Source organism: Astatotilapia calliptera, chromosome 8, assembly GCF_964374335.1.
Source record: "Astatotilapia calliptera chromosome 8, fAstCal68.1, whole genome shotgun sequence".
NCBI lineage: Eukaryota > Metazoa > Chordata > Actinopteri > Cichliformes > Cichlidae > Astatotilapia > Astatotilapia calliptera.
In genome coordinates, this window is record NC_137429.1 from 22,484,854 (window position 1) to 22,508,800 (window position 23,947).

General features: G+C 41.5%; 2 protein-coding genes across 6 annotated transcripts; one reads left to right on the forward strand and one right to left on the reverse strand.

Annotated features, from left to right (window-relative positions):
- Positions 1 to 1,567: 1,567 nt before the first annotated feature.
- l3mbtl2 (L3MBTL histone methyl-lysine binding protein 2) lies at positions 1,568 to 12,445 on the forward strand. 4 transcript variants are annotated; one of them, XM_026177195.2, is made up of 18 exons: positions 1,568 to 1,706; positions 2,626 to 3,049; positions 3,132 to 3,237; positions 3,319 to 3,452; positions 5,459 to 5,534; positions 5,762 to 5,841; positions 6,154 to 6,271; positions 7,357 to 7,491; positions 8,587 to 8,675; positions 8,812 to 9,058; positions 9,456 to 9,523; positions 9,815 to 9,919; positions 10,472 to 10,619; positions 10,718 to 10,800; positions 10,925 to 11,159; positions 11,687 to 11,752; positions 11,845 to 11,979; positions 12,071 to 12,445. In XM_026177195.2, exons 2-18 carry the CDS (start codon positions 2,696 to 2,698, stop codon positions 12,364 to 12,366), a joined length of 2,475 nt encoding a protein of 824 aa, XP_026032980.1. In that variant the 5' UTR covers positions 1,568 to 1,706; positions 2,626 to 2,695; the 3' UTR covers positions 12,367 to 12,445. The 4 variants fall into 4 exon arrangements, with proteins under 4 accessions (XP_026032980.1, XP_026032981.1, XP_026032982.1 ...); XM_026177196.2 differs by lacking the exon at positions 11,687 to 11,752; XM_026177197.2 differs by lacking the exons at positions 1,568 to 1,706; positions 2,626 to 3,049; positions 3,132 to 3,237; positions 3,319 to 3,452 and adding an exon at positions 4,332 to 4,767.
- A 17-nt stretch (positions 12,446 to 12,462) lies between these two features.
- chadlb (chondroadherin-like b) lies at positions 12,463 to 22,693 on the reverse strand. 2 transcript variants are annotated; one of them, XM_026177202.2, is made up of 12 exons: positions 22,533 to 22,670; positions 22,001 to 22,216; positions 20,830 to 20,997; positions 20,230 to 20,424; positions 19,949 to 20,104; positions 19,687 to 19,832; positions 17,850 to 18,131; positions 17,537 to 17,747; positions 15,148 to 15,421; positions 14,660 to 15,072; positions 14,410 to 14,576; positions 12,463 to 14,177 (listed from the first exon to the last, which is right to left on the reverse strand). In XM_026177202.2, the coding sequence occupies exons 3-12, from the start codon at positions 20,995 to 20,997 to the stop codon at positions 13,868 to 13,870; spliced, it is 2,322 nt and encodes a 773-aa protein (XP_026032987.2). In that variant the 5' UTR covers positions 22,001 to 22,216; positions 22,533 to 22,670; the 3' UTR covers positions 12,463 to 13,867. The 2 variants fall into 2 exon arrangements, with proteins under 2 accessions (XP_026032987.2, XP_026032986.2); XM_026177201.2 differs by lacking the exon at positions 22,001 to 22,216 and having other exon boundaries at positions 22,533 to 22,693.
- Between the last annotated feature and the right edge of the window lie 1,254 nt (positions 22,694 to 23,947).

Here is a 23,947-nt window from a genome sequence, read left to right on the forward strand (position 1 = left end):
CTGCATACAATCCTAAGCAAACTTTATTTTTTAACACGACTTTGCTTTAATGTGGTTTAACAAAACTTCTCAGCTGTCAAAATTATAAGTAAATACAAGCAAATTAATTTAAATAATTTTAATTTGAAATTTTAAATATTTCCAAGCCTCACAAAACTTAAATCTAGCATCAGTGTCAGAGCAGCTGTACCTGTAACTGCTGTCAAGACATCCCTAACTGAATACATTTGATGAAGACAGTTTCAAGATTAGGAAACAAAACATTATATATTTGATTTTGTTTGTGTGTTTATTATGATTGAAGTAAATGTGTGTCACTCTTTAATAGTAATATTTGTATTTTAATATATATAAATACAAATATTATTATATAATATATTTTAATATATATTCAAACTGACTTTAATAGAAACTACACATTCTTGGCATTGTCTCAGTTTGCTTCACACTAGTTTCGCTTAATTAAAAGGTGTCACCAGTAAAGGTGCACCGCACGATCCCGCTTCTTCCTCCGTACTTCTTTTTGGGAACCACACATGTGAATACCATCACTTCATCTACTCTTCTTCTCATGAAGACACAGCAGCTACTGCCAAATCACATTCAAATGGTCTAACATCCATTCCTCTGAGTTTTATTTTTCTTATTGATTTAGTTTAGCAGTGGTTGCTTTTGGAGCAGTCACCGCGGGGAATGATTCTGAGGGTGCTTCTCCAAAAAGCTGATGATGAGATGTTTCAGCTCTGAGAAACACAGATGGATCTTCCATTCTAAGGTGCTGACCAGCATTTCTCTTTAGTTAGTTAAGCAGTTCTTGCAAAAATATGGCTAAGTACAGTAGACAAAAAATACTTTTTGCTGTCTATCAGCACTACTTAGGAGCAACACAACTCGAAGTCAAGGAATTTCACCAATCAACTTTTAAGCTGTTATGTCCCAGCAATACTAACTCAACACAAAATCAAGACTGACACCAGAGTTTTTTGTTTGTTTGTTTTTCAGAAACACAGGGATATTTTTAATCATTACACATTCAAAGCTGAAACTTGCAAGCAGGAGAGCATTACAGCATCCTTCGTGAAGTCTGCCTTTATCCACACCTTGTCAGTAACTTTTTTCATAACTAGCAATTAAGCCCGGGCAACGCCCAAAGTCTACACTGCCACTGCAAAGCCATTAGGAGTTGCAGGGGAGCATAACAAATCTCGCATGTTAAGAGACAACAAAAATGACTGCCTCATAGAGATACTGCCATTTGTTGTCAGTGCTGACCCCAGCAGCGGTTGCTTTAAGTAATCTAAATTACAAAACATATTTTACTTAATATTTGTTTGTATATTTTGCCTCATTATTGGTTATGTTTATTTATTTTTCTACACTGCGCAAAGGCCTAAGATTAATAATAATTGAATAGCAAGGTGTCCGCAAACTTCTTTTTCATAGACCGACAGAAGGCTATTTTTTTCCAGCAAACACCTGAATGCCTGTAAAATGACTTATTTGTGACTAGGAGAGCGACTTTTTTCCAATTGTCGTAAAAACATCAACTCCCAGAATTCCTTGCACACGCGTAAGTAGATGACGCTAAATGTGAGCGACCACATTACAGTACTGGGCAGCTATGAAGATACATTAACATTTGATACCAAAATCAGTTTGTACACCTAAGAGACATTTTACTGAGTGCCAGCAGTCACTAACCTCCTGTAAGTACACGTTTGAAGTCATGACGAGCAAAGTGCAGCTTCATAACTGCACACAAGTACTTTTAGCATTGTTATCACTTAGCTTTGGTGTACAGTAGTTACATTGTTTACGTTTTGACTCAACTTATGAAGCAGTCAGCTGTAACTGTGCTTTAACGGCGATATTAGAAATAATAATAACGATGACGAAAGGGCCGCCTTTTCAAGACAAACTTCTGTTTGTCATGTTTCACTGTCTTGTGTTTGTTAAACATTATGTCGACATTACAGATAAAATAAAGTGCGAAGCTTCCTGTCATTTTAATGTAGGTTTTTCAATGTAGAGAATATTATAATGAGGCAAATAGAGCCAATACACACTCTCCGGCCACTTTGTTAGGTACACCTTGCTAGTAGTGGGTTGGACCCTCTTTTGCCTTCAGAAGTGCCTTTATTCTTCATAATGCTGGAAACATTTATCAGAGATTTTGGTCCATATTGACATGATGGCGCCACAGTTACTGCAGGTTTGTGATTACGGAGGCCATTTGAGTACAGTGAACCCATTGTCATGTTCAAGAAACCAGTTTAAGGTGATTTGAGTTTTGTGACATGGTTTGTAATCCTGCTGGAAGCAGTGACCAAAGGATGTGTAAACTTTGTTCAGTGGGGTGGAAATGGTCAGCAGCAATATTTAGGTAGGTTGTGCCATCTTAGCGATGATCAGCATACCTTGGTTGCAAAATTTCCAGGTTATAGCACTCTGGGAATTTTTCTTTGACCCCTGGGGTCAGAGAAGAATTTTTACCTAGAGAACTGCTGCTCACTGGATATTTTGTCTTGTTTGGACCATTCTCGTAAACCCTAGAGATGGTTGTGTGTGAAAATTAGAAAGCCAACTGCCGGTTGGAAGATACAATTATTTCTTTTCTTTGCACAGCTCAGAGAACAAAACAGCACAACTGAGAAGAAGAAAGGATCCATGAAAGGCGCTCATGGTGTAAGCTCCGATGATGCCTTACCACTGCGTGGCTTATGGATGTGGAAAAACTACCGAAGATGGCGTAACCCTGTTTAAATTCCCCAAGGACCCTGAAGAGTTTCGGAAATGGGAGAAGCAGGTCCAGCGCACCCGCATGCAGTGGGTTGCCACACCCAATTCTTACCTTTGCAATGAGCATTTTGGCAAGGAGTACTTTGAACCCAGACTGGCAGCGGGGCCTCTGAAGCTGAGGCCGGGAGCTGCTCCTACAGTGTTTGTCCGTCCGCACTGTCCTTCCTGCAATGGCGCGGGCTGCGGTAGCTGCCTGCCTTCTATCCAACACAGGACCATTTCAGCTGAACCAAGAGAGCAAACCATTAGTGTGAGTAGCAATTATTTTGGACTGTTGGGGGGGCTTACACCTACTGTTTACAGGTGGGATGTTTGTTTTTTTTCCTTCATAGGCTGGATACAATGAAATGGCACCCAAAGAGCATGAGGATGCTAATGAAAGAGGTAAAGAACGACATCTGACAGGAGGAGGGTTAAAGGTGCTAAACGAGCGACCAGGTGAGGTGCACCTGCACTATTAACAATGTTCATAATGTTTTACATTAAACAAAAACTTTTTTGATTGCTTTTTTTTCACAGTGGTTTGTGAGATGTGTGGAACAACCGGGAATATCAACAACTTCTATTCAAAGACTAAGCGCTTCTGCAGTACATCCTGCTCTCGTTCTTATTCATCAAACTCTAAGAAGTCATCCATTCTAGCACGTCTGCAGGTCAGAAAGAGTTTGACTTTTTCTAATGTATTTATTTATGTATTTTTGAACACTGGGGACCACCAGAAGGGCAGTTTGAATTAGCTGCCTTGCCTTATTCAATAATCCATTTTGGGAGTTTGACACAGTCAGTGTCACCGGATTGGGCAAAGAGATGTACTAGTTTTTCCATTCGTGAGTGTGTTGCTCAGCAGCTCAGACAGGTGTGGGATTATCTGAAATCCTGTAGTGAATCCATGAACGGCTTCAGCACGCTACTTTCAATGTCACAAATCTATGAATTATTGAAAATTACTGAAATCAATTGCAAAAAATTCACTCATTTTAAAAGCTGAAAGTATGAAATGTTTATTTTTTTATTTGGGATTTTGGCGCTATAGTTATCTAGATAGATTATCTGATCCCCTGCTGAATTTCCAAAGAAATGAATGGTCACACCATCCCCGCAGTCAAGCACTGAAGTGGATTTGTTGTGCTTTGGGCCTGGTTTTCTGCAAGGAATACAGGGCGACTTCACTGCATTGAGTCAGCAATGGATGGGGGCATGTACCGTAAGGTCTTGGATGTGAACCTCCTTCTCTCAGACAGAACACTGAAGATGGGTTTGCCAGCATGACAGTGACCCAAAAGACCCAGTGCTGACCGCGGTAGCACTCTGGAAGCTAACTGAAACTAAAGTGAAAAACAAAAACTCAAAGCGAAATAAAAACCATTCAGAAATATCTTGTACATCTTTACAGACCTGAGTAGATGCCTGCAAAGTATTAAATGTAATTTTAAGGCATTTTTCAGCAAATTTATTTCACCATAGTTAGTAATATTGAACACAAGGTGGCAGTATTTGCAAAAAAGGCTGTTTACCTGTGAGCGCTGCAGAAAAATAACAAGTAGAAGAAGAAGAAGACCGCGCTGGACTTAAATACCTCTGCGGGGACGTGTGAGCCTGTGTCCGTCTTTCCTAACTCGGTACAGACCTCTCTGTTTCCTAAAAACTGAAATGGTTCACAAGTGTTGCGTCGAGACCTGCTTAACCATAAAAAGGCCAAACATCGTCTTTCATCGGTTTCCACTTAGCGACCAGGAGAAGCTGAGACAATGGCTCTTTACCCTGAACATGGACCCAAGGACCCCCCGTTACGTCCTCGGCAAACTCTTCGTGTGCCAGAAGCATTTTCAGCCGGACGACTACTACGACGTGCAGAACCTACCGAGCCGCCGGGGCCGGCTTCTCAAGCCCACCGCCGTCCCCGCGCAGTTCACACATGCCCACTATTCAGAGGAAGACCACCCTACGAATATATGGCTGCAGAGACAGGTGAGGCAGGACATTTGTACTGAAACCCCACATGCCAGGGCTCTCAGCCCAGGCTTAAGGCCCTCGTTTCCGGACGTTGTTTTTCTTCTCTTGGCTCTGCAGAAGAAGATGCCACACCCACATATCGTTCAAACCTTCTGTTTGTAAAGGGCAACCAATCAGAGAAAAGTGGCTTTAAAGCAGTTGTTGTTAAGAAGAGAGGTTGTTTTGTTTTTTTTAGACAATGAATGTGCAAAGGCCCTAGAATAAGATAAATAAGGAATTCTTTAATTACCACTCTAGTGATGCCAAAGAATAAAAAATACAGAACTGGAAATGACCATTATGTCCCATTCAAAAGCTGCTGCATAGCCTTGTCTTCACTTTCATACTGACGAAGAGAAGGGTACCTGGAGAGCAGATCCTCTGTAAAGGCCTGTACGAAGTTTTGAGTTACAAAGGGTGATCTCAATATTCATTGGAATTCATGATCCATCCTTGTCCAAACCTCATGAAATTAATCTTTGCATAGTTTTGCTGACAGACAGCACCTCTGCGTGCCATTAGAGGCATAGTGTAGGCAGAGTGTTTTTTTTTTTTTGTTTTTTTTATCTGATTGTGACTTATACCATGCTCTCTCACGGTTTATGCCAACTGTATGGATATAAGAGGCTCTGAGAAATATTTCTTTTCCCCCTCTTTGCTTCTTTAGGGAAAGCCCCCAACGAAAAAAGCTACTGTGCTGAATAAAGTGAACAAAGCTCCTCCAGCAGCCACCGGAGTTGATGGTAAAGTCACCGAGCACGCTTGTTTGCATGAAATAATTTTTTATTTTATTTTTTTAACACAACCTGTTTAACCTGCTGCAATCAGCACATTTCATGTGATTTCCAATTTGGTGCCAATGAACCGACACAAGATGCAATATTGGCGACCACCTTCTGTTTACGAGGGGCAGCCAGTCAGAAAAAGGTGGCTTAAAGAGAATTATTTTCTGTCTCCTTCCATTGCGTAGCTGCTGTTGCTTCTTTCGACTGGACCGCATACTTGGAGAGAGAAACGTCTCTGGCTGCATCTGTCTCCTGCTTCAGACACGTGAGTCTGTTCTGCAGTTCTTACAAAGACTTACAGCTAAGAAATTATCGTCATAGCGACATATTGTTCTTAACCTTTGTGGAAACCTCGTTCTACCATCGATGTTAACAGTTAAGGGAACTGACTTAATAATCAAATAAAGGGAAACTCAAATGGCTTATTAGGATTATATTGCTGTTTTCATGCCGTCATCAGCAGAAGAAAACAATAGAAAATTGAGTTTCTCTTGAAAATGCTGGAAAATAAGATGGTAGTACATAAAAGCTTCACACAGATGATCCATAAGGAATTTTCTGGCTTCACCCCCTACAGGCTCCCCTTTGTGCCCAGTGGGATGACATCACCATGGGGATGAAAGTGGAGGTGCTGAACACGAATGCCATCCTCCCCAGTAAAGTCTACTGGATTGCTACAGTTATCCAGATTGCAGGTGTGTGCATCTTTCTGCCAACAGTTAACAGCCCAATGAACCACAAATCATTTTTATATATTAATGTTACATTTAGTTTCTTATTTTTCATTAGTGAATTTTATTTGTCTCTTGGCTAGACCCAAATCTTAATGCCTCTTGCAAAGCTTAAAACTTGGTTTGCTGTACTTCTCATGGTGCTGAATATAAAGTGCAGCATATTCATAACCAGAAGAAATTGTGCTATGAGACTGGAGACGATATCTGGAGCACTTAAAAATCTTAAAAAGAAATCTTTTGGTAGATTTTTGTAATACCAAATGTTGCACTGACCCGAGAGATCATCATCTTCTTTACAGCAGTAAATGTGTGAACCGCTTATGTTGTTGCACTCATATAGCGCACATTTCAGGTTTAACGCTGTGATAGCAGCTTACCTTTTTGCTCAGATGACTGAATCTATAATTTAAATCACTGTAGCATTTGTTCGGAGCTCTGCTCCAATGAGAATTGATCGTAAATGAACCCTTAATGTTATGAAATTTTGTGCAAGCTAAGAGAACACGTGATGAACCAGGCTTTGTTGAGGCATGTTGGGGTAAAGCTGCCAAACAGATCAGACTAGTGAATCTATTCATGCAGATTTTAAGTCTCAGTGACCATTGAAGTTTAGTTTTGTCTACAGATTTGTACCAAAGACCGGGAATAAATTGGTATCAATATGGTTTGTACCAGAGTGAAAAGTGCCTCAACAAATGGTGTTTGTATCTGTATTTGTCTAACATAGCTGTTCTCCTCTGATGAAACAGCCGGTGTCTGCAGAAAACATCTGACACTGGTGCGTCAGATGCATCCAAATGTGATATGCTATTTGTAAAAGTTGCATTAACGGGCTAAGTTGGGTCAGTTATTACTGCCAATTAGTTTGATCTTGGCGTGAGCTCGATTCTGTTTGGTTGTTCACTCATCTGTCTCATGAACTCATCCAGGTTAGCAGTTAGAATTTTTTGCCTGGAACAGTTCAGGATGTTAACTTCCACACAGTGAAATATATTTTGGTAAAGTAGCAACATTGGCAGGTAACTCTCGTCCTTTCTTGTCTGCAGGATACAAAGCCCTGTTGAGATACGAGGGCTTTGAGCATGACAGCAGCCATGATTTCTGGTGCAGCCTCGTTTCAGGAGAGCTCAACCCGATCGGATGGTGCGCAATGACCAGCAAGCTGCTAGTACCCCCACAAGGTTAGGATTCACATTCAGTTTGCTTTTAAAAATGGCGCCTATGCTCTGTTTGGTCCTAAATCAACTGCTTCATCCAGTATTGGTTGACCTTGGTGAAGGTGTTTTTGTTTATTCTTTAAATCCTCAAAAGAATAAGAGCAGGTGAGCGAGTTATCTGAAGTGATAATGTGAACTAGTGGTCGTTGACCAGACAAATGAATGCTGATCATCAGCTCTGTGATTAGAGAATATATGAATGACTCTAACAGACAAGAGCTTCTGTCTGAGTATTTTCACTGGTTCGATTTGCAGTTAAGGTGATATCGCAAAATCAAGACAACAAATAACTGATGCAGCAAATGGGCAGGAAATTAAATACAAAGGCAATTTTCTCAGTAAGAAGAAGAGAAGTCTTTGTAATGCACTTTTCTACTAGCAGATCAAAAGATAAATAAAATATAAAGTACAGATAAAATGGAAGAAAGACATGTTGCCTGTAGCTTAACAGACGTTAAAAGACAGAGAAATGTAAATGGAGGATGATATAAAACTTAGTAGAGGTAAAAGAGCAGCAGAAAACATCCTAAAAATCTAAAGTAATAAAAAGTGACAAATGTGTCATTTTCTGTTGTTAACAACTAGAAATTGATCTTATCTTTTATACGGTTTCAGGTTAAATGTGTTGTTTGTATGTCATACTTTTATATTTTTTATTTATACAGGTAGTCCCAATGTCACATTTACAAAAATGACCTGTTTCTAACAAACATATTAAAATTACAACAATAAAAAACAGTAAAATAGCAATAAAATAACAAAAATAAAGATTCTTTAATGTGTACACAGTCATAGGAAAAAGTTCCCAGTGATGACTTCACAAGGTCATTTGTACTCTTTTAAAGTCTGCAAGTGAAATTAATTGAGAGAGCTATAAGTCCTGTGAGATGGAGCAGAAAAGGAGAATGCCTCTCCAAGTTTCATCACTGAAACTTTGTGTAATGAAGCCCTGAGACCACACACTATGACTAAAATGTTTATGTAACATGTAATATGAAAAATAAGAGGGGAATAAACCACAAAGAGACTTTTCTTGTTTGATGATTTGCGTGTCTGTAGATCTGAAGCAGGACATCCCAGACTGGAAGGAGTATCTGATGAAGAGGTTGGTGGGGGCCCAAACTCTGCCTGTTGATTTCTACCTGAAGGTACTGCCTGATGTTATGAATTGCCCTGTATGTCATAAAGAGTGTAATGGATTAAATGAAATAGAAGTCACTGAATTAAGCACATAATCAGCAACTTTCTGTCACTCTGCCGCCCTCCCGCTTTTCTTTGTTCCAGCTTGCAGAAAGCATGAAGAACTCTTTCAGGACGGGCATGCGCGTGGAGGTGGTGGACTCCAAATACGTGAGCCGGACACGCGTGGCCATCGTGGACTCCAACATCGGTGGCCGTGTACGCCTGGTGTACGCGGACCAAAGTGACACCCCTGAGAACATCATCTCAGACTTCTGGTGTCACATATGGAGTCCCCTCCTGCATCCGATAGGCTGGTCCAAAAAAGTGGGTCATGACATCAAAGCGCCTGGTAAGTATGAAAACGGGTTCTCCACTGGAGCTGAAGATGTGTGGTACAGAACAAAAACTTGCAAAAGGAAATTAACTTTGATGTAGGAAACCAAGCAGTCAGCAGTAAAAACAGGATTAATCAACTTTAAGGGGAAAGAAATATTTGGAGACATACTCGGACTTTAGAAAAGGATACTGGACCTCAGCGTAACACTAGCAGTGTGGATCATTTTATTTGTAATCACAGTGAAAGTTTTTATGACATGAAACTGCACAGATGTTGAACTAAATACATGATTTTAAAGATTTCTGTTTTCTGAAATGTAACATGTACTGTGCTGGTGATAGAAGATTACTTTGCTTTTTCCTCTTAGATTTGTTGTAGATTAAAATATGAAACCTTCTTATTTTTATAGCAAACAATCTGGAGTCTTCCAGTGGTCTGAGGGGCAATTCTGACAGTACGTTCATGCTCTTTAAAAAGGTAAGGAAGTATATGAACACTGACGTAAGTCATAGTCGAGTGTACTATAAGGTTAGCAGTAAATCTGCACTTGATTGTGGTGTAGTTTAGAAAATCATAGGATTCATTAAATGTATTTATTTTTTATTTCTCCATGTTTTACCCCCAAAGTCCAAAAGCTGCGGATTGTTTGAGTCAGAACTCAAAAATAGCTGAAGTAATCATCGTCGTTACTAAGCTTATGCTCATTTCAGTTCAAGTTTAAGCTTTACCTCTTCACTGTTTCACATGAATGTAATGTATTGTCCTCAGCTGAGGTTCACCTACATGGAGGGAACTTTCTTTGAAGAAGGAATGAAGCTGGAGGCCATTGACCCGCTCAACTTGGGAAGTATCTGTGTGGCCACAGTACACAAGGTGAGGTAGCTGTTGTTGACTTTGTTTATGTGTGTTTGTGATTCATCATCTGTCACCTAGGTTTGGTGTTTCCCAGAGATTTAGATGCCCTTGTAACTGTAACAGCTCATAAATGAGCTAATGGCAGGGGTATCTTCTGTAAACTCAGCAGTATAATCAGCTGCTTCTTTAGTGGGTCTCTCATCATGTGGATTAACTCCTTCATACGTGCACTGTGTTTATACAGCGCTTTGCATTTAATTATTAATCTTGCTTTCTTCCACAGCGTGTCTTCTTTCCTGATAGTTGGGGTTTTCTCTGTATTATTTTAGGGTCTTTACCATAAAATAGAAAGCGCCTTGATAGAGGACTGTTTGAATTGATTTCATCTTGGTCTGCAGCTGGTACTTCTTGCTGAAGCCTTGTTGTGCTCAGCATAGCATTACAAAAGCCAGTTCTCCACCCGCTGCAGGTTCTTGTTGGTGTGTTCCTCCACCTAACAGGTGGATTGTAGAGATCGTATCTCTACTGCTGGTTTTCCTCTCTCTGACTCTACTCCTCTTTTTTTCCCAGGTGCTGTTTGATGGGTACCTGATGGTGGGCATTGATGGCACCATATCAAACAATGGCTCAGACTGGTTTTGTTACCATGCTTCCTCTCACGCCATTCTTCCAATTAACTTCTGTAAAAAGAACAATATCCCTCTCACTGTACCCCCAGGTATGTTTTTTCTGTTTCTTAGTTTGCAGGTTAACTTGTCTGCTGGTGCTGAAATGCTTCACCATATATTTCCTGTCGCTTTATGCATTTCCTGGCAGGTTACGATGCTCAGACCTTCACCTGGGAAAAGTACCTGGAGGAGACCAAAGCAAAAGCTGCGCCCGTGAGACTGTTCAATGCTGTAAGATGTTGTAGGATGACCTTGCCATCACATGTTTTATAAGTTGAATTAATAGGACAGGATGGCTTCTTTTCAAATGTATCTATTGATGTAAAAACACTAATAAATATGACACTTCTTTCAGGACTACCCAGGTCACGGCTTCTCCCCCAACATGAAGCTGGAGGCCGTGGACCTGATGGAGCCACGGCTCCTGTGCGTCGCCACCGTGAAGCGCTGTGTCGGCCGCCTTCTCCTCATCCACTTTGACGGCTGGGAGGATGAGTTTGACCAGTGGGTTGACCACCAGTCTCCAGACATCTACCCAGTTGGCTGGTGTGAGCTCATGGGCTACCAGCTCCAGTCACCTCCTGGAGTCGGTAAATACAGCGGACTGTAACACTGTGTTTTGAATCAACATGTAGAGCACTGAAGTGATGTGGGTTAATGCAGGAGTACCGAGGCGTTCTGATTAAAGGGGATTAATGGCCAAGGTTTCAATAGATAAGGTCAGAGTATGATGAGGTAATCCCCATGAGCCAAAAGCTTGGCTTGAGACGCCTCTAAATGCTGCATTTCAGTTTTTTTCTCATCTTGGATCTGTGTGATGTCACACAGAAAGCACATATCCTCGACACATCTGCGCCAAAGCTATTTTGGGCTATGAATAACGCTAACTCCTCTAGTGGTGTACCACAACAATAGTCTGAAAATCTGGAAATTAGCGTAAAAGGCGCTCTTTAACCGCATTTAGACTTCAATTTTGATTATAAATACAGCAACAGTTCACTACACTCACTAAGCTCCAGCCTTAAACTGTCACAGACAGAAGTGACTGGTTGATGAGTGATGCATAGATGTTTCTGAGTGTGAAACAAAGTGACTGGTGTTTCATTCTGTTTTCTAGCTGACTTAATTGAAAAGCAGCTGGTGCGGAACAAGAAATGCCGGCGCTTTTCTTTCGGGAGAAAGAGTAGGTTTTATTCAGAAAAGTATATGTAGTCTTGTATCGGTAATGTCTTACTTGACACATGAGAATGATCTCCTTTTCTTTGCTTTTTGTAGAAAAGAAGCACACAAAAAAGAGGCTTTCACAGGACCAAGCTCAAGACGGTGCTGATCAACACACCGAAAGTCCTCAAAGCACTCCTCCAAAAGTGCCACTCATCCAGCCCAAGACTGAGCCAGAGGAGCAGGAGAGTAAGAGACAATTCTCAAATGAGTCACTTTTTCCTCATTTGCATGCTAGTTGCCCATTTTGGTAAATTTGCTGACTTACTTGTCTTAATAGTCGTTGCAGTGAAGGTGAAAGTGGAGGAAATGGAAACGGAGACCCCCATTAGGCCACCGGACAACTTTCAGCAAGACTCTGTGTGCATAATCAAACAAGAAGAGGGAGGGCAAAGCAGCTTGGATAATGTAGAACAGGAGAAGACGGAGCAAAGTAAAACTAAAGACGTGGCCGAAGACGATGCATCACTTGAAGACCGGTGTACCGGTGATAGCAACACTGATCAGAGTGAAAATGAAAGAATGGACAAAGAGGAGTTGAGCCAAGAAGACGACAGTACCATGGATGAATCATAGAGAATAAAAGAACCAATATAGCTGAATCACTCCAATGAAAAAAGAATTAAACAAATAAATAAAAAGACTTTATCAAAAAGATTTTGACTCTGAAAGTTTTCCTGGGTTGTAATGAAGTTTTTTTTTTTATGTTTTATATCCAGATAGATCCTTTTGTAAATATACAGTCAATTGCAGTATTTTTAAAAATATATTATCTAAATGTGATTTGATTTTCAACTTTGAGTATGTTGTGAGCCTACAGTGAAGGTTAACTACCCTCAACTGCAGGCTCGGTAAAGCAATGCTTTATTCTTTTTTTTTTCTTATTTTCCATCATACATGTACTATTAAATATAAAAGGCCAAAACAACAATCGGGTACATTCCTAAAAACAATGTCTTTACTGGCCACCTCAGCAACACCGAAAGATACCTGAAGGAGAATTGGAGAATTCTTTCACTGGTTAGGAAAAACTACTTCATAACATCTAGCCTAGCCAAGAATCCTTCTACCATCAACAGATATCCTCACGAATAAAAATACAAAATGCTGTCCAAATAATTTGTCAAAAGCAAGAACAGATTAGACCAGGGGTGGGGAACTCGAGGGCCGATGTCCTGCAGGTTTTAGATCTCACCCTGGGTCAACACACCTGAATCAAATAATTAGTTCATGACCAGGCCTCTGGAGAACTTCAAGACACATTGAGGAGGTAATTTAGCCATTTGAATCAGCTGTCTTGGATCAAGGATACATCTAAAACCTGCAGGACACCGGCTTTCAAGGCCTGGAGTTTGACACCCCTGGATTAGACTGCTGGAGAAGAGTGCATATGCATAATATGACAGATTAACTTGTACCAGAATGATAGGAAGGGAAGAGTATGGAGAATTAGAGAAATAGCTCATGATCTGAAGAATACATCCTGTGTCAAACATGGTGGAGGCAGTGTGATGGTATGGGCATGAACGTGGCTGCCAGTGGAAACCAGGCAGCGGTCGCTTGTGTTTATTGATGACGTGACCACTGACAGAAGTAGGAGAATGATATGTGGAGTATACAGGCCCATACTCTGTTCAGAATCAGCCAAATGCTACATATATTCATCCAAGTACTAAAAACAATCCTTATGTTAAAAATGATGTTAGTTTGTCCAGTTAATTTTTACAATTTTAACATAAACTCCTTAAATCAAAGTTTAAATCTTAATTGCTTGATTGAAAATGTACTGTGGCAAAACTACTAGTACTGTGCAAATACCTGACTGTAGCACTTTTAAGGTGATAAAAGTTAAAGCCCAACATGATATAGCTTACTAATCCAACCGTACAAAGAATTTATACTGTTGTTCAACATTGTGCTAAGACAGCAAGAATGATTAGTGCAGCTGGGACCGTTCAGTTCAGTGTTTAACCTCAAAACTTTGGTTCTGCGCTGTGCTGATGTTTGCATTGAAGCCCTGACTTTAAAACGTCAGCACAGAACGCCAGAATGGATGCAACGCCGAAAGGTGGGAGTTTCAGGGCATGCTGCGTCTCTTTGTGCTTTCAGCAGCTTTCTTTGCTGCACCCTGTTTTGTGTTTGGACTCCCTCGAATTTTGGATTTGACCTTGAGCATCTTGACCTGCCGATGGCCGCTGAGGTGCATCGGTTTGGGTTTGGTTGCCTTGGGGGCCTTTGCTGGCTTTGAGGTGACAGCAGGGGCAGAGGGAAGACTCTCTCCACCAGGACAGGCTTTGAACCCGTGGACATCCTTGACCCTCCGACCCCGCAATTCAGGTGGATTGGCACAGGTGGCTCGCACCTTCAGGTTAACTTTCTCAATCCACCTAGATAAAAAGAAAAGATCCAAATTAGTTACTATTGTTAGTTATTTAATGTTATTGAGCCAAACGGTATAATATGTGAACCTTAAAGCTAATCTTAACAGACAAAGATGCGTCTTTGGAAATGGTTTTGTTCCCATAATGACCAACATTCACACATTTTCGCATACTAGAATCTCTCACCGTCCAAACCCCAGTCCTATTTAACTACATTATTGACTTGCAGCTGTCTTACATGCGCAGTGGCAGTAGGGGGCAGTCACACATTAGAGGATTGTCAGCGAGATTGATGACCTCCAAAGCGGTGAGTGGGTGGAAGTCAGGGACCTCCTCCAGCTGGTTGCCCTCCAAGAAAAGACTCCTCAACCCAGGACCCAGTCCTGCCAGGGCGCTCTGCGACATCTGCAGCAAAAGCAATCACATCGGTTTGAAAAAAATCTACATTACATATGAAAACGTTTGTAGAGTGCACAAAGCCCGCTCACCTTCTCCAGTCCCATGTTATTGAGGTACAGCTCTTTAAGTGACCTCCCCAGAGGTTTGAAAGCATTCGATCCGATCCAACGAATTGAATTTCTGGACAGCCTGAGGTCTCGGAGATTCCCAGCCTTGCTCAGTGCCTCAGTGGGCACCTCCTTGAGCTTATTCCCTCCCAGGTGAAGCATGTCCAAGTCATTTGCCTGGTAAAGAGCCCTGGGCGACACATGCACAATGGCATTCCCGGTGAGATAGAGAGCTCTCAAACCCTCAGCCCCCGTCATGATACCTGGCTCCAGCTTAGTGATGGAGTTGTTCTCCAGATGAAGTGCAAGCAGACTGGGCACCAGTTTGAAGACACCTTTGGGGAAACTGGTAAAGCGGTTCTTTTCCAAATGGAGGTAAGTCAGCTTAGGGAGACCTTAAAGAAAAAAAGCAAGTGAGTTTGGATCTTGTCTGACCATCTACTCTAAATGTAGCGTTGCCAGTGAAAGACCTTTGAAGGCATCTGGGCTCAGGGAGGTAAGCTCATTCTCAGACAGGTACAGGTATATCAGTCCCTTCATCCCATTGAAAGCACCTCCCTCTACATCCACAATTTTGCAGCGCTGCAGGTGCAAGGACACAACCTGGGTGACACCGGGGAAGCTGTTGCTGGGAATGTAGTGGAAGTTGTTGCCACGCAGGTCCAGGAGACGTGTGCTGGCAGAGAAACCGCGAGGCACTTTAGTGTGACCACGGTTCTCACATGAAGAGTGGTGTGTCTCTGCCTGTAGACAGGTAGGTAAAGGAAATTTAGAGCTCACCAGCACTTCAACCTTGCACGTCCCTCTCCTGACGCTATGAAAGTGTGTTTGTATGAAACTGTCCAGCTTCTTAAATTAATATAAAAAGATTAACTACAATCAGAACAGTAACTTGGATTTTAAAAGTGTTGTTTCTTTACTCCTGATCAAATACGAAACTCTTAAGAGTTAGAAGGACCGATTCATTCTGATGTGTGTTAAATTTGAAGCTTCAGCCAGCAAAGAACCATCTTAGCTTAAATTAATAGCCAAAGTAAAATTTTATTTTATTTTCACTTGCTACACACGAAGCAAACATGATTGGGGGAAAGAAAAGGGAGAAAGAAAGAGAGGTAGGGGAAGAGGAACGGTGATAAAGGGCAAAAAACAAAAACCAACAAAACAAACAGACAGAAAAATACATATTTCAATCACCTGGATCACCTGTTGAGAAAGAAAAAAGAGAAAACAAGCAAAAAAAAAAGAGAGCAATATAATAAACAACATCATCGCGATAAACTAACAGTAAATAACAGTAAATACTAAATATTGAATATTATTGTGCAGCACATAAGATCGACCGTGCACAGTGTGATTTGAGGTAGGAGCCAAAAAGGGTGTAGTTTGTGTGTGTGAGCACCCGTGAAGGACAAAGAACACACCAGACAGGTCAGGGATAAAGTTATTGAGAAATTTAAAGCAGGCTTAGGCTACAAAAAGATTTCCCAAGCCTTGAACATCCCACGGAGCACTGTTCAAGCCATCATTCAGAAATGGAAGGAGTATGGCACAACTGTAAACCTACAAAGACAAGGCCGTCCACCTAAACTCACAGGCCGAACAAGGAGAGCGCTGATCAGAAATGCAGCCAAGAGGCCCATGGTGACTCTGGACGAGCTGCAGAGATCTACAGCTCAGGTGGGGGAATCTGTCCATAGGACAACTATTAGTGGTGCACTGCACAAAGTTGGTCTTTATGGAAGAGTGGCAAGAAGAAAGCCATTGTTAACAGAAAACCAGAAGAAGTCCCGTTTGCAGTTTGCCACAAGCCATGTGGGGGACACAGCAAACATGTGGAAGAAGGTGCTCTGGTCAGATGAGACCAAAATGGAACTTTTTGGCCAAAATGCAAAACGCTCTGTGTGGCAGAAAACTAACACTGCACATCACTCTGAACACACCATCCCCACTGTCAGATATGGTGGTGGCAGCATCATGCTCTGGGGCTGCTTCTCTTCAGCAGGGACAGGGAAGCTGGTCAGAGTTGATGGGAAGATGGATGGAGCCAAATACAGGGCAATCTTGGAAGAAAACCTCTTGGATTCTGCAAAAGACTTGAGACTGGGGCGGAGGTTCACCTTCCAGCAGGACAACGACCCTAAACATAAAAAGATCTGAAAACTGCTGTTCACAAACACTGTCCATCTAATCTGACTGAGCTGGAGCTGTTTTGCAAAGAAGAATGGGCAAGAATTTCAGTCTCTAGATGTGCAAAGCTGGTAGAGACATACCCTAAAAGACTGGCAGCTGTAATTGCAGCAAAAGGTGGTTCTACAAAGTATTGACTCAGGGGGCTGAATAATTATGCACACCCCACTTTTCAGTTATTTATTTGTAAAAAATGTTTGGAATCATGTATGATTTTCGTTCCACTTCTCACGTGTGCACCACTTTGTATTGGTCTTTCACGTGGAATTCCAATAAAACTGATTCATGTTTGTGGCTGTAATGTGACAAAATGTGGAAAAGTTCGAGGAGGCCGAATACTTTTGCACTGTATATCTCCCCCACCTGCAGAGTGAGTTCATGGAGAGAGGAGACCTCCTGCAAAAAGCCCTTTTTCAATCAATGAACTTGAGGGCTGTTAACTGGTAGATTAAAAACACAAACATGGGGGAAAAAGGCAAATCAAACGCTAGTTTTACAGACTTAAAGGTGGCATTGATTTTCTAACCTAAGCAAGAATCCAGCATATTTCTCAATGTGTTCAACTACATCCTACTATCATTGGCAAATGCAGGTAAAGAGGTTAAAGTCAGCTTGGAAAATATGGTAGGCATTAAATGAAATATAAATATTCAAAAAAGTAGTGACACTCACCTCACAGACACAGTTGGCAGGACACTTGACCTTGTTCGGTTCTTCAGTGGGTCGTGGCATGATCCTGGCTGCTTCTTCCTCTTTTATGATGTCTTCCTGACTCTGGCATCTCAGCTCAGAAGGGTGGACAGCATCCAGGCTGTCACCTGAAAGATGGGATGGCCCTCCACAAGTTCCCATCAGCTTCACTTTGTTATAGATAGCCCACTCTCTGCAGAATAGGGGGGGAAAAAGAAAAGAAGAACAAAGTGCTGATCACTTCCCTGAGGTTTCCTGAAGCTGTCAGGACAAGAGCAACAAAAACCCGCCGTACCTGAGTGGACGCAGGTAACAGTTGCAGAGGATTGGATTTCCGGCCAGGTTTAGACGGGACAGCTTTGGCGAGCCTTCGGCGAAGGGCTGGATGACACGCAGCTGGTTATTGCTGATGTCCAGGTGGATGAGGTTGGGGGATTTTGAAACAGCTGTGTTCACCAGGTCCTGCAGGGACATGTGGTCCAGGAAGAGGTGGGTCAGCTTGGGCATGGACACAGCTTCCTCCCCCAGGTACGTCATGGGGTTGTAGCTGAGATCGAGACGAGTCACCTCAGGCAGCCTGGATGCAGAAAAGAACAAGGCAGGAATAAGAACAATGATTATTACTCTTATTACTCTTTGTCAACACAGACATCAGGTGTCTGAGTTTAACAAATGACTTTCTGTCCATTGTGTTGAAGTTTGGTCAGACAAGGGACTATACTGTCTGTGAGAGAGGGATTTGACAAAACATGGAATCCCTTTTGTTCTTTCTACTGATTAATATCACACAACTCATCACTTTATTTAAAACCTAGGGATTTTCTATTTTCTTCTCTATCTAGAAATAGGAGAGCCTAATTAAAAAAAAACTTAAATTGCAATATCAACCAGCTTAACTTATAAATGTTAATAGATAGCACATAAATGATGGATAGACGCTGTTATACTGAAGAGTGAACCCACTAGGCTTCACCTTTGAGGCCTAACAACCTTAAATCTGCATCCTTTGTAATGGCCAGCAGGGGGAGACTCTACATATCTCTCCCTAAAAACGCTTTCCTAATGAGTCAACGGTCTGCACTGCAGAAGATAATATTAATTTATACATAATGGTCAAACAGTTAAAGAAACAAAACAAAACAAACAAATTAAAATAACTTAGTAAAAGTAACTGATAAATTAATGGCTACTGGTATGGATAAGCAGCTTAACGTTCTGTAAACATGATGTCATTAACAGAACAGCAAAAACATAACAGGTAATCAGTTGAACTTGTTATCTAAAGCAAAGGAATTGACTACTTTATTGATCCAAAGCTTAAACCTAACAAACAGTAACCTTCAGGGAACGTTTCCCAAAAAGCCCCTAAAAGTTACAATTTGGAGGCGGGTCCAAGAATGTCCGCTCAAGGCGGTGCATAACTATTAGCTTACCATTTTAAAAGAAGTAAGTTAATTGTTATGTACAACTGAAACAGTTAGCTAACACAAATCAAGGAATGGGAGTTCATTAGAACTCACGAACACAGAATCTGTTGAAGAGTGAAGGAAAGCGCTTTTTTGACTCTGACAAGACTATCGGGGAACATTGGATAAAGAATGGGATCCATTGCTTTAGGGTGTGGCCACCTTGTGACTGACAACTCATGCGGTGTCCTACGTTTTTCAGTCAGTTCAACCTATTGATCATCACATCCAGTAGAAACAAACCTACATTGCAATGCCTAAAATATCAAATGTTGAAGCCCACTGTGATTCACAGTGGCTATGTCCATCTTTAATGTACAGTCTTTGACAGTGGTTTTCAAAGTGTGGGGTGGAGTCTTTGGAGACCTTGCCAATTCTATTCTCTATTTTTTTAAGTGATACAAATTGGACTCTTTTAATTATTCGTAATCAATGATTAAAAAAGAAAGAGATGTGACATTTTTTCAGCTTCAGAAGTCGAGAATGCCAGAAGAAGCTTTCTTAAACTTTTTCTCTAGTACGTGTAAAGCAACCAGCGGGCCTGTACTTTGCTGTTAATTATGATGTCATAATTGTCACATTGGATTTTAGTTTTTCTCTAGATTTACATCCAGTGTGAGATTCCTGTTTAGCTCCAATGCTGAGCGATGGTGCCTCTCACTTCACCTGGTCATGGTCTCAGTGGGGAAAAACTGTAACTCGTTGTGATCCAGGCTGAGACGAGTTAGTGTGAACAGTCCGGCAAAGGCTTCAGTATCCAGGTAGTTTAGAAAGTTGTAACTAAGACGAAGCCACTTGATATTCTGCAGGCCCTGAAAGCAAAGGAAGCTGGCATTTTATTTAAGGCTCCAACAAGACGTGCATCTCTGTAAAATATTTGAAATTTTCCATTTCGAAGTATTTTGTACACACGGTTTAGTGTGAGTACCTGGAATGCCATATTAGGGATGTAAACCAGCTGATTGTGTGAGAGGGAGAGCAGGTTGAGGGAGCCCAGCTGAGAGAACGCTCCAGGCTGGATCTCTTCCACACGATTACGGTCAATAATAAGCTGCTTTAGTGAGGACAGACCGTCAAATGACTCCTAGAATCATAAAAAAACAAAGGACTGCACTGAGAATGGTTGGGTAGACTTCTTGAAGTTAATTTTAGTTTTTAAAAACCACTGAAAATGATCATGGGATATATGTGGTTTAAGTCTAAGAATACCTGGTAGAGGATGTCAATGTTGTTGTTGGCAAGGTTGAGGAAGACCAGGCGACCGAGGCCACGGAACGCCCCCTCCTTCACCTTGTGGATGTTACAGCGCTGCAGCGACAGGTGAGTCAGGTAGGGGGTGTGCCTGAAAGCCCCAGTGGGGAGTTCCTGTATGTCATTACCTCGAAGGTCCAGTTTCACTGTTATCTATGAGGAAAACAGATTATATATTAGAGGATAATAATAAGTATTTAAAAGGTACCACAGCTTTGGAAGTTTAGCCGAAGCCTTATCATTCTTTAACAGGGGTATTAAAATTTGTATTTCCCTGGAAATAAACACCTGTTCAACAGAGAATTGTTTAAACAGCCCCATTTTTGTGGATTGTTTAAACACCACAGCTTACCTGAGTATTGTTGCTAATCATTTCCATCTAGACTTCTTAGATGTGCAGCAGACAAATGTGCAGCAGCTGTGTGACGCTATCATCCTAATATGAACCAAAATCTGTGAGGAATGTTTTAGGACCTTGTTGAATCTGAGCGGATACGACCTGGTGCTAGCAAGGTGTACCTAACAAACTGACCAGTAAGTGTATATGTTTATAGATACCTCATCAACAGCAGGAGGAACCTGGGTCAGGTTCTTGTTGACACAGGTCACAGTGAGTTGGATTTGGTCGCAGAAACACTCCTGTGGGCATTTTGCTGCTTGGACTGCAGGGACGCAGAGGACCAGCGAGCTGATCAGCAGAATCCAAAAGGTAACGGGAAGGTCCATCTGTAGGGAAAACCCTGATTCACTCTTTTAGTTTGGCCACATAACATGTCAAACTGCAATGCTAAATGTTTAAGGTGCACGTACGCCAACAAATTACCGCTGATTCGTTTTTTTTATTTTTAGCGGCGATGTACCGTAATAGAAAATTTATTCATGCATACAGCTTTCCAGTTTTCTGTTCATGTTGGCAGCTTCAACATTAATTTATATGCATTTGGATAAAAAAATGTATTAATGTAGTAATATATCAGTTACAGGGGCAACTTCTTTTAGAGGTATTTTGTTTTGTTTTTTACACTTGCTACTTTAAACACATTTTTATTGACAGATTTGCATCAACGTGTTATTGATGCAAGAGATGTCATTGTAATAGATTCTCATTAAACCAAGAATAAGTCTTTTAACCTGCAAAAAGGTTGGAAACTGTCCTTGGTTAGTAGAATCATAAGGAATGTCGTTCTCAGAGGAAGTTTTTAAAAAATGTTATTATCACTGAATTCGGACACCGTAAGAAAAAGCTGTGTGTCATTCAGTTATTTTTCCCTTTCCAAAGCTGAAGGTAGTTTAAAAAAATCCTTCTGCACTTTTGGGGATTAATGCCATTTGGTCAGATTGGTCTGCCGTAGTCTTCACTGGAATGCCTTAAAACCACATTCCCATGTTGGATCAACAGTGCTGATCCACAGGAACGGACATGAAAAGCTTCAGAGCTCCACACTCTACAGTTTGGACTCTGGAAATGTGGACACGTGCAGTATGCTATGGCTAATTTTTTCTGTTAAAACTGTGACCTCAAAGAAACCATTGACCGCACAACACAAACGGCAAATACATGAACTTATTTGCTATGTGCACTTGAAGTCAATGATAAGATTGGTATAAAAGGTTGAAAATACTTGGTGTCATCTCAAGCAGCAGGGAAACGAAGCTGTACCACACGTTTAAAAAGAATTAAACTGCTAGTTTCATAGTTATTCACGCCATATTATTTTCGAGTGCCCACCTGAACAGAAAGAGGCCCAGAAACTAGAGAGGAAGGAATTTCCTCAGTTCAGGCTGTTTGTCTTCGTTCCCCCGGGATCAACAGGTCCAAACCACGGAGGAGCAGCCGCACCGGCCGTGCACAAAGGCGCAGTGTCTTTCTCTGCCGCGGCTGTGCCAAAATGCGTTTCCCCTGAAAATACACGCCTGTCCACCGGGCAGTGCGACATAGCAGGCACTGTACAGCCCCGAGACACTGATTTAGCCTAAACTACGATCATTACAAAAAATCTGAATATGATTTGTGTAGATATCAGGTTACATTTGTTCAAGTTAAGTGCTTATTACAAAAAAATATTAAAGTTCGTTATTAAAAGACGATGCTTTCCTTTTTGACGCAAAACAAAATGCAGGACTAAATACCTGAGCATCGGGTATCAACCGTTCCGGCCTGTTTAAGTGTTGCCCGGACACCATTACAATCGTTTGAATGTGTGTAATACTTTTAAATCCGGACATTCAATGATAAGAAACCCCTTTACGCACAAACTCACCGTGGCGGTTCCGTCCAGCTGCAGAGCGCTACTGGTCCCTCAGTCACGAACTCCGCCGCTCTTCCCCTGCTTGTCGCCCCATCCAAAACAAACTCCGTCTATCCCCTTCTTTCACGTCTGCTCCTTGGCTACCTCCACCTCCAACCCCACTGCTGCAGTCTGCTCACTGCGCCTCAGAGTTTATTAAAGGACTAGTTCAGCCCAAAGTGAGGAGAATCAGTCACCTCAGAGCCTAAAGTCTAACTTTCATATGCACCACTAAAAATGAAAGTGACATTAAAAAAATTAAAATATGTAAGAACTCTGATCACAGTGTAACACAGTTAAAATCAGAAGCCATAAATGATTATGAATCCCTTTCTCCTGCTTTGGTTACAATGGATCTGTGAGATCTCAGATGAACCAGACCTAGATCAGATGATCAATGAACCAGTTTGTGTAATTTGGTGTCAGGTGCTGTGATCCATAATGTCCCAGAGGTCTTTGAGGATCGGTGAATGGCATTGCTGACTTTGTTGTTCAGGAACAGCATAAAAACACTGGTCACATGAGGCTGGGAATTATTCTCCACCCACATTTGGTCGGAGGATTTCTTTTTTTTTTTTTTGTCCCGTTTGGATCTATAGCCATCAGAATTGTTGTCTTGAGGCCAAGAAAGATGCCAAGCGGATTTATTTTACCAAGTGGATCATCATGGCCTTGCCATATTGGTCCATTTGATTGACCTTTATTATAATTATGAATTTATTTTATTTTCAGTTGCAAACGGGACAGACATGACTGTGGGATAGGACAGGGGGAAAGAATGAAAGAAAGAGGGGGAGAGAAAGAAAGGAAACCAAAGGGGAGAAGAGATGGTGAGAAGGGGGGGGGGGGGGAGAGAGAGAAAAACAAACAAACAAAAAAATAACAAAAAAAAACAAAACTCCTGGGTCACCTGTATGGAGAGAAAACAACAGAGGAGACAGCAAACAACAAAGAGCAACATAATAATAGAAAAAAAAAAGCACCATCACAATAAACTAGCTAGCAGTAGATATCAATAGTTACTAAATAATAAACGATATTGTGCAACACGCAAGATAGACAGCGCACAGTGTGCTTTGAGGCAGCAGCCAAGAAAGCTGTAGTCCGCATCTGTGAATACCCATGTGTACACCTGTGTGCATACCTGTGTGGATCAGCATGCTTGCATTCCAAAGGCTTCTCCATGTAATGATCTGCTAGGGAGTGTGGGGAGCCACAGCCCTGTCCTTTATGGTATTAAGCAGGTATGGAGGAGATCAAAACTCCAGACATCCAGAGGCCCCCAGAACACAAGAGACCAAGGAAGACCCACAGAGGGGCAGCTGCGGTCGGAGGATTTCATTCTGGTACCTACAGCAGTCAGGATACCAAGTCGAGGTCTGTGTTCT

What these genes read in the sequence shown, in the direction of transcription:
- l3mbtl2 (XM_026177195.2), top strand. Translation starts at nt 2,696, where the DNA reads ATGATGCCTTACCACTGCGTGGCTTATGGATGTGGAAAAACTACCGAA. An exon ending in CCATTCTAGCACGTCTGCAG is followed by an intron (nt 3,453 to 5,458) that starts GTCAGAAAGAGT and finishes TTGCTTCTTTAG; the next exon opens with GGAAAGCCCCCAACGAAAAA. An exon ending in TCATGACATCAAAGCGCCTG is followed by an intron (nt 9,059 to 9,455) that starts GTAAGTATGAAA and finishes TTATTTTTATAG; the next exon opens with CAAACAATCTGGAGTCTTCC.
- chadlb (XM_026177201.2), bottom strand. Translation starts at nt 20,997, where the DNA reads ATGGACCTTCCCGTTACCTTTTGGATTCTGCTGATCAGCTCGCTGGTC. An exon ending in CCCACTGAGACCATGACCAG is followed by an intron (nt 18,132 to 19,686) that starts GTGAAGTGAGAG and finishes TTCTGCATCCAG; the next exon opens with GCTGCCTGAGGTGACTCGTC. An exon ending in GAGCCCAGATGCCTTCAAAG is followed by an intron (nt 15,073 to 15,147) that starts GTCTTTCACTGG and finishes TTTTTCTTTAAG; the next exon opens with GTCTCCCTAAGCTGACTTAC.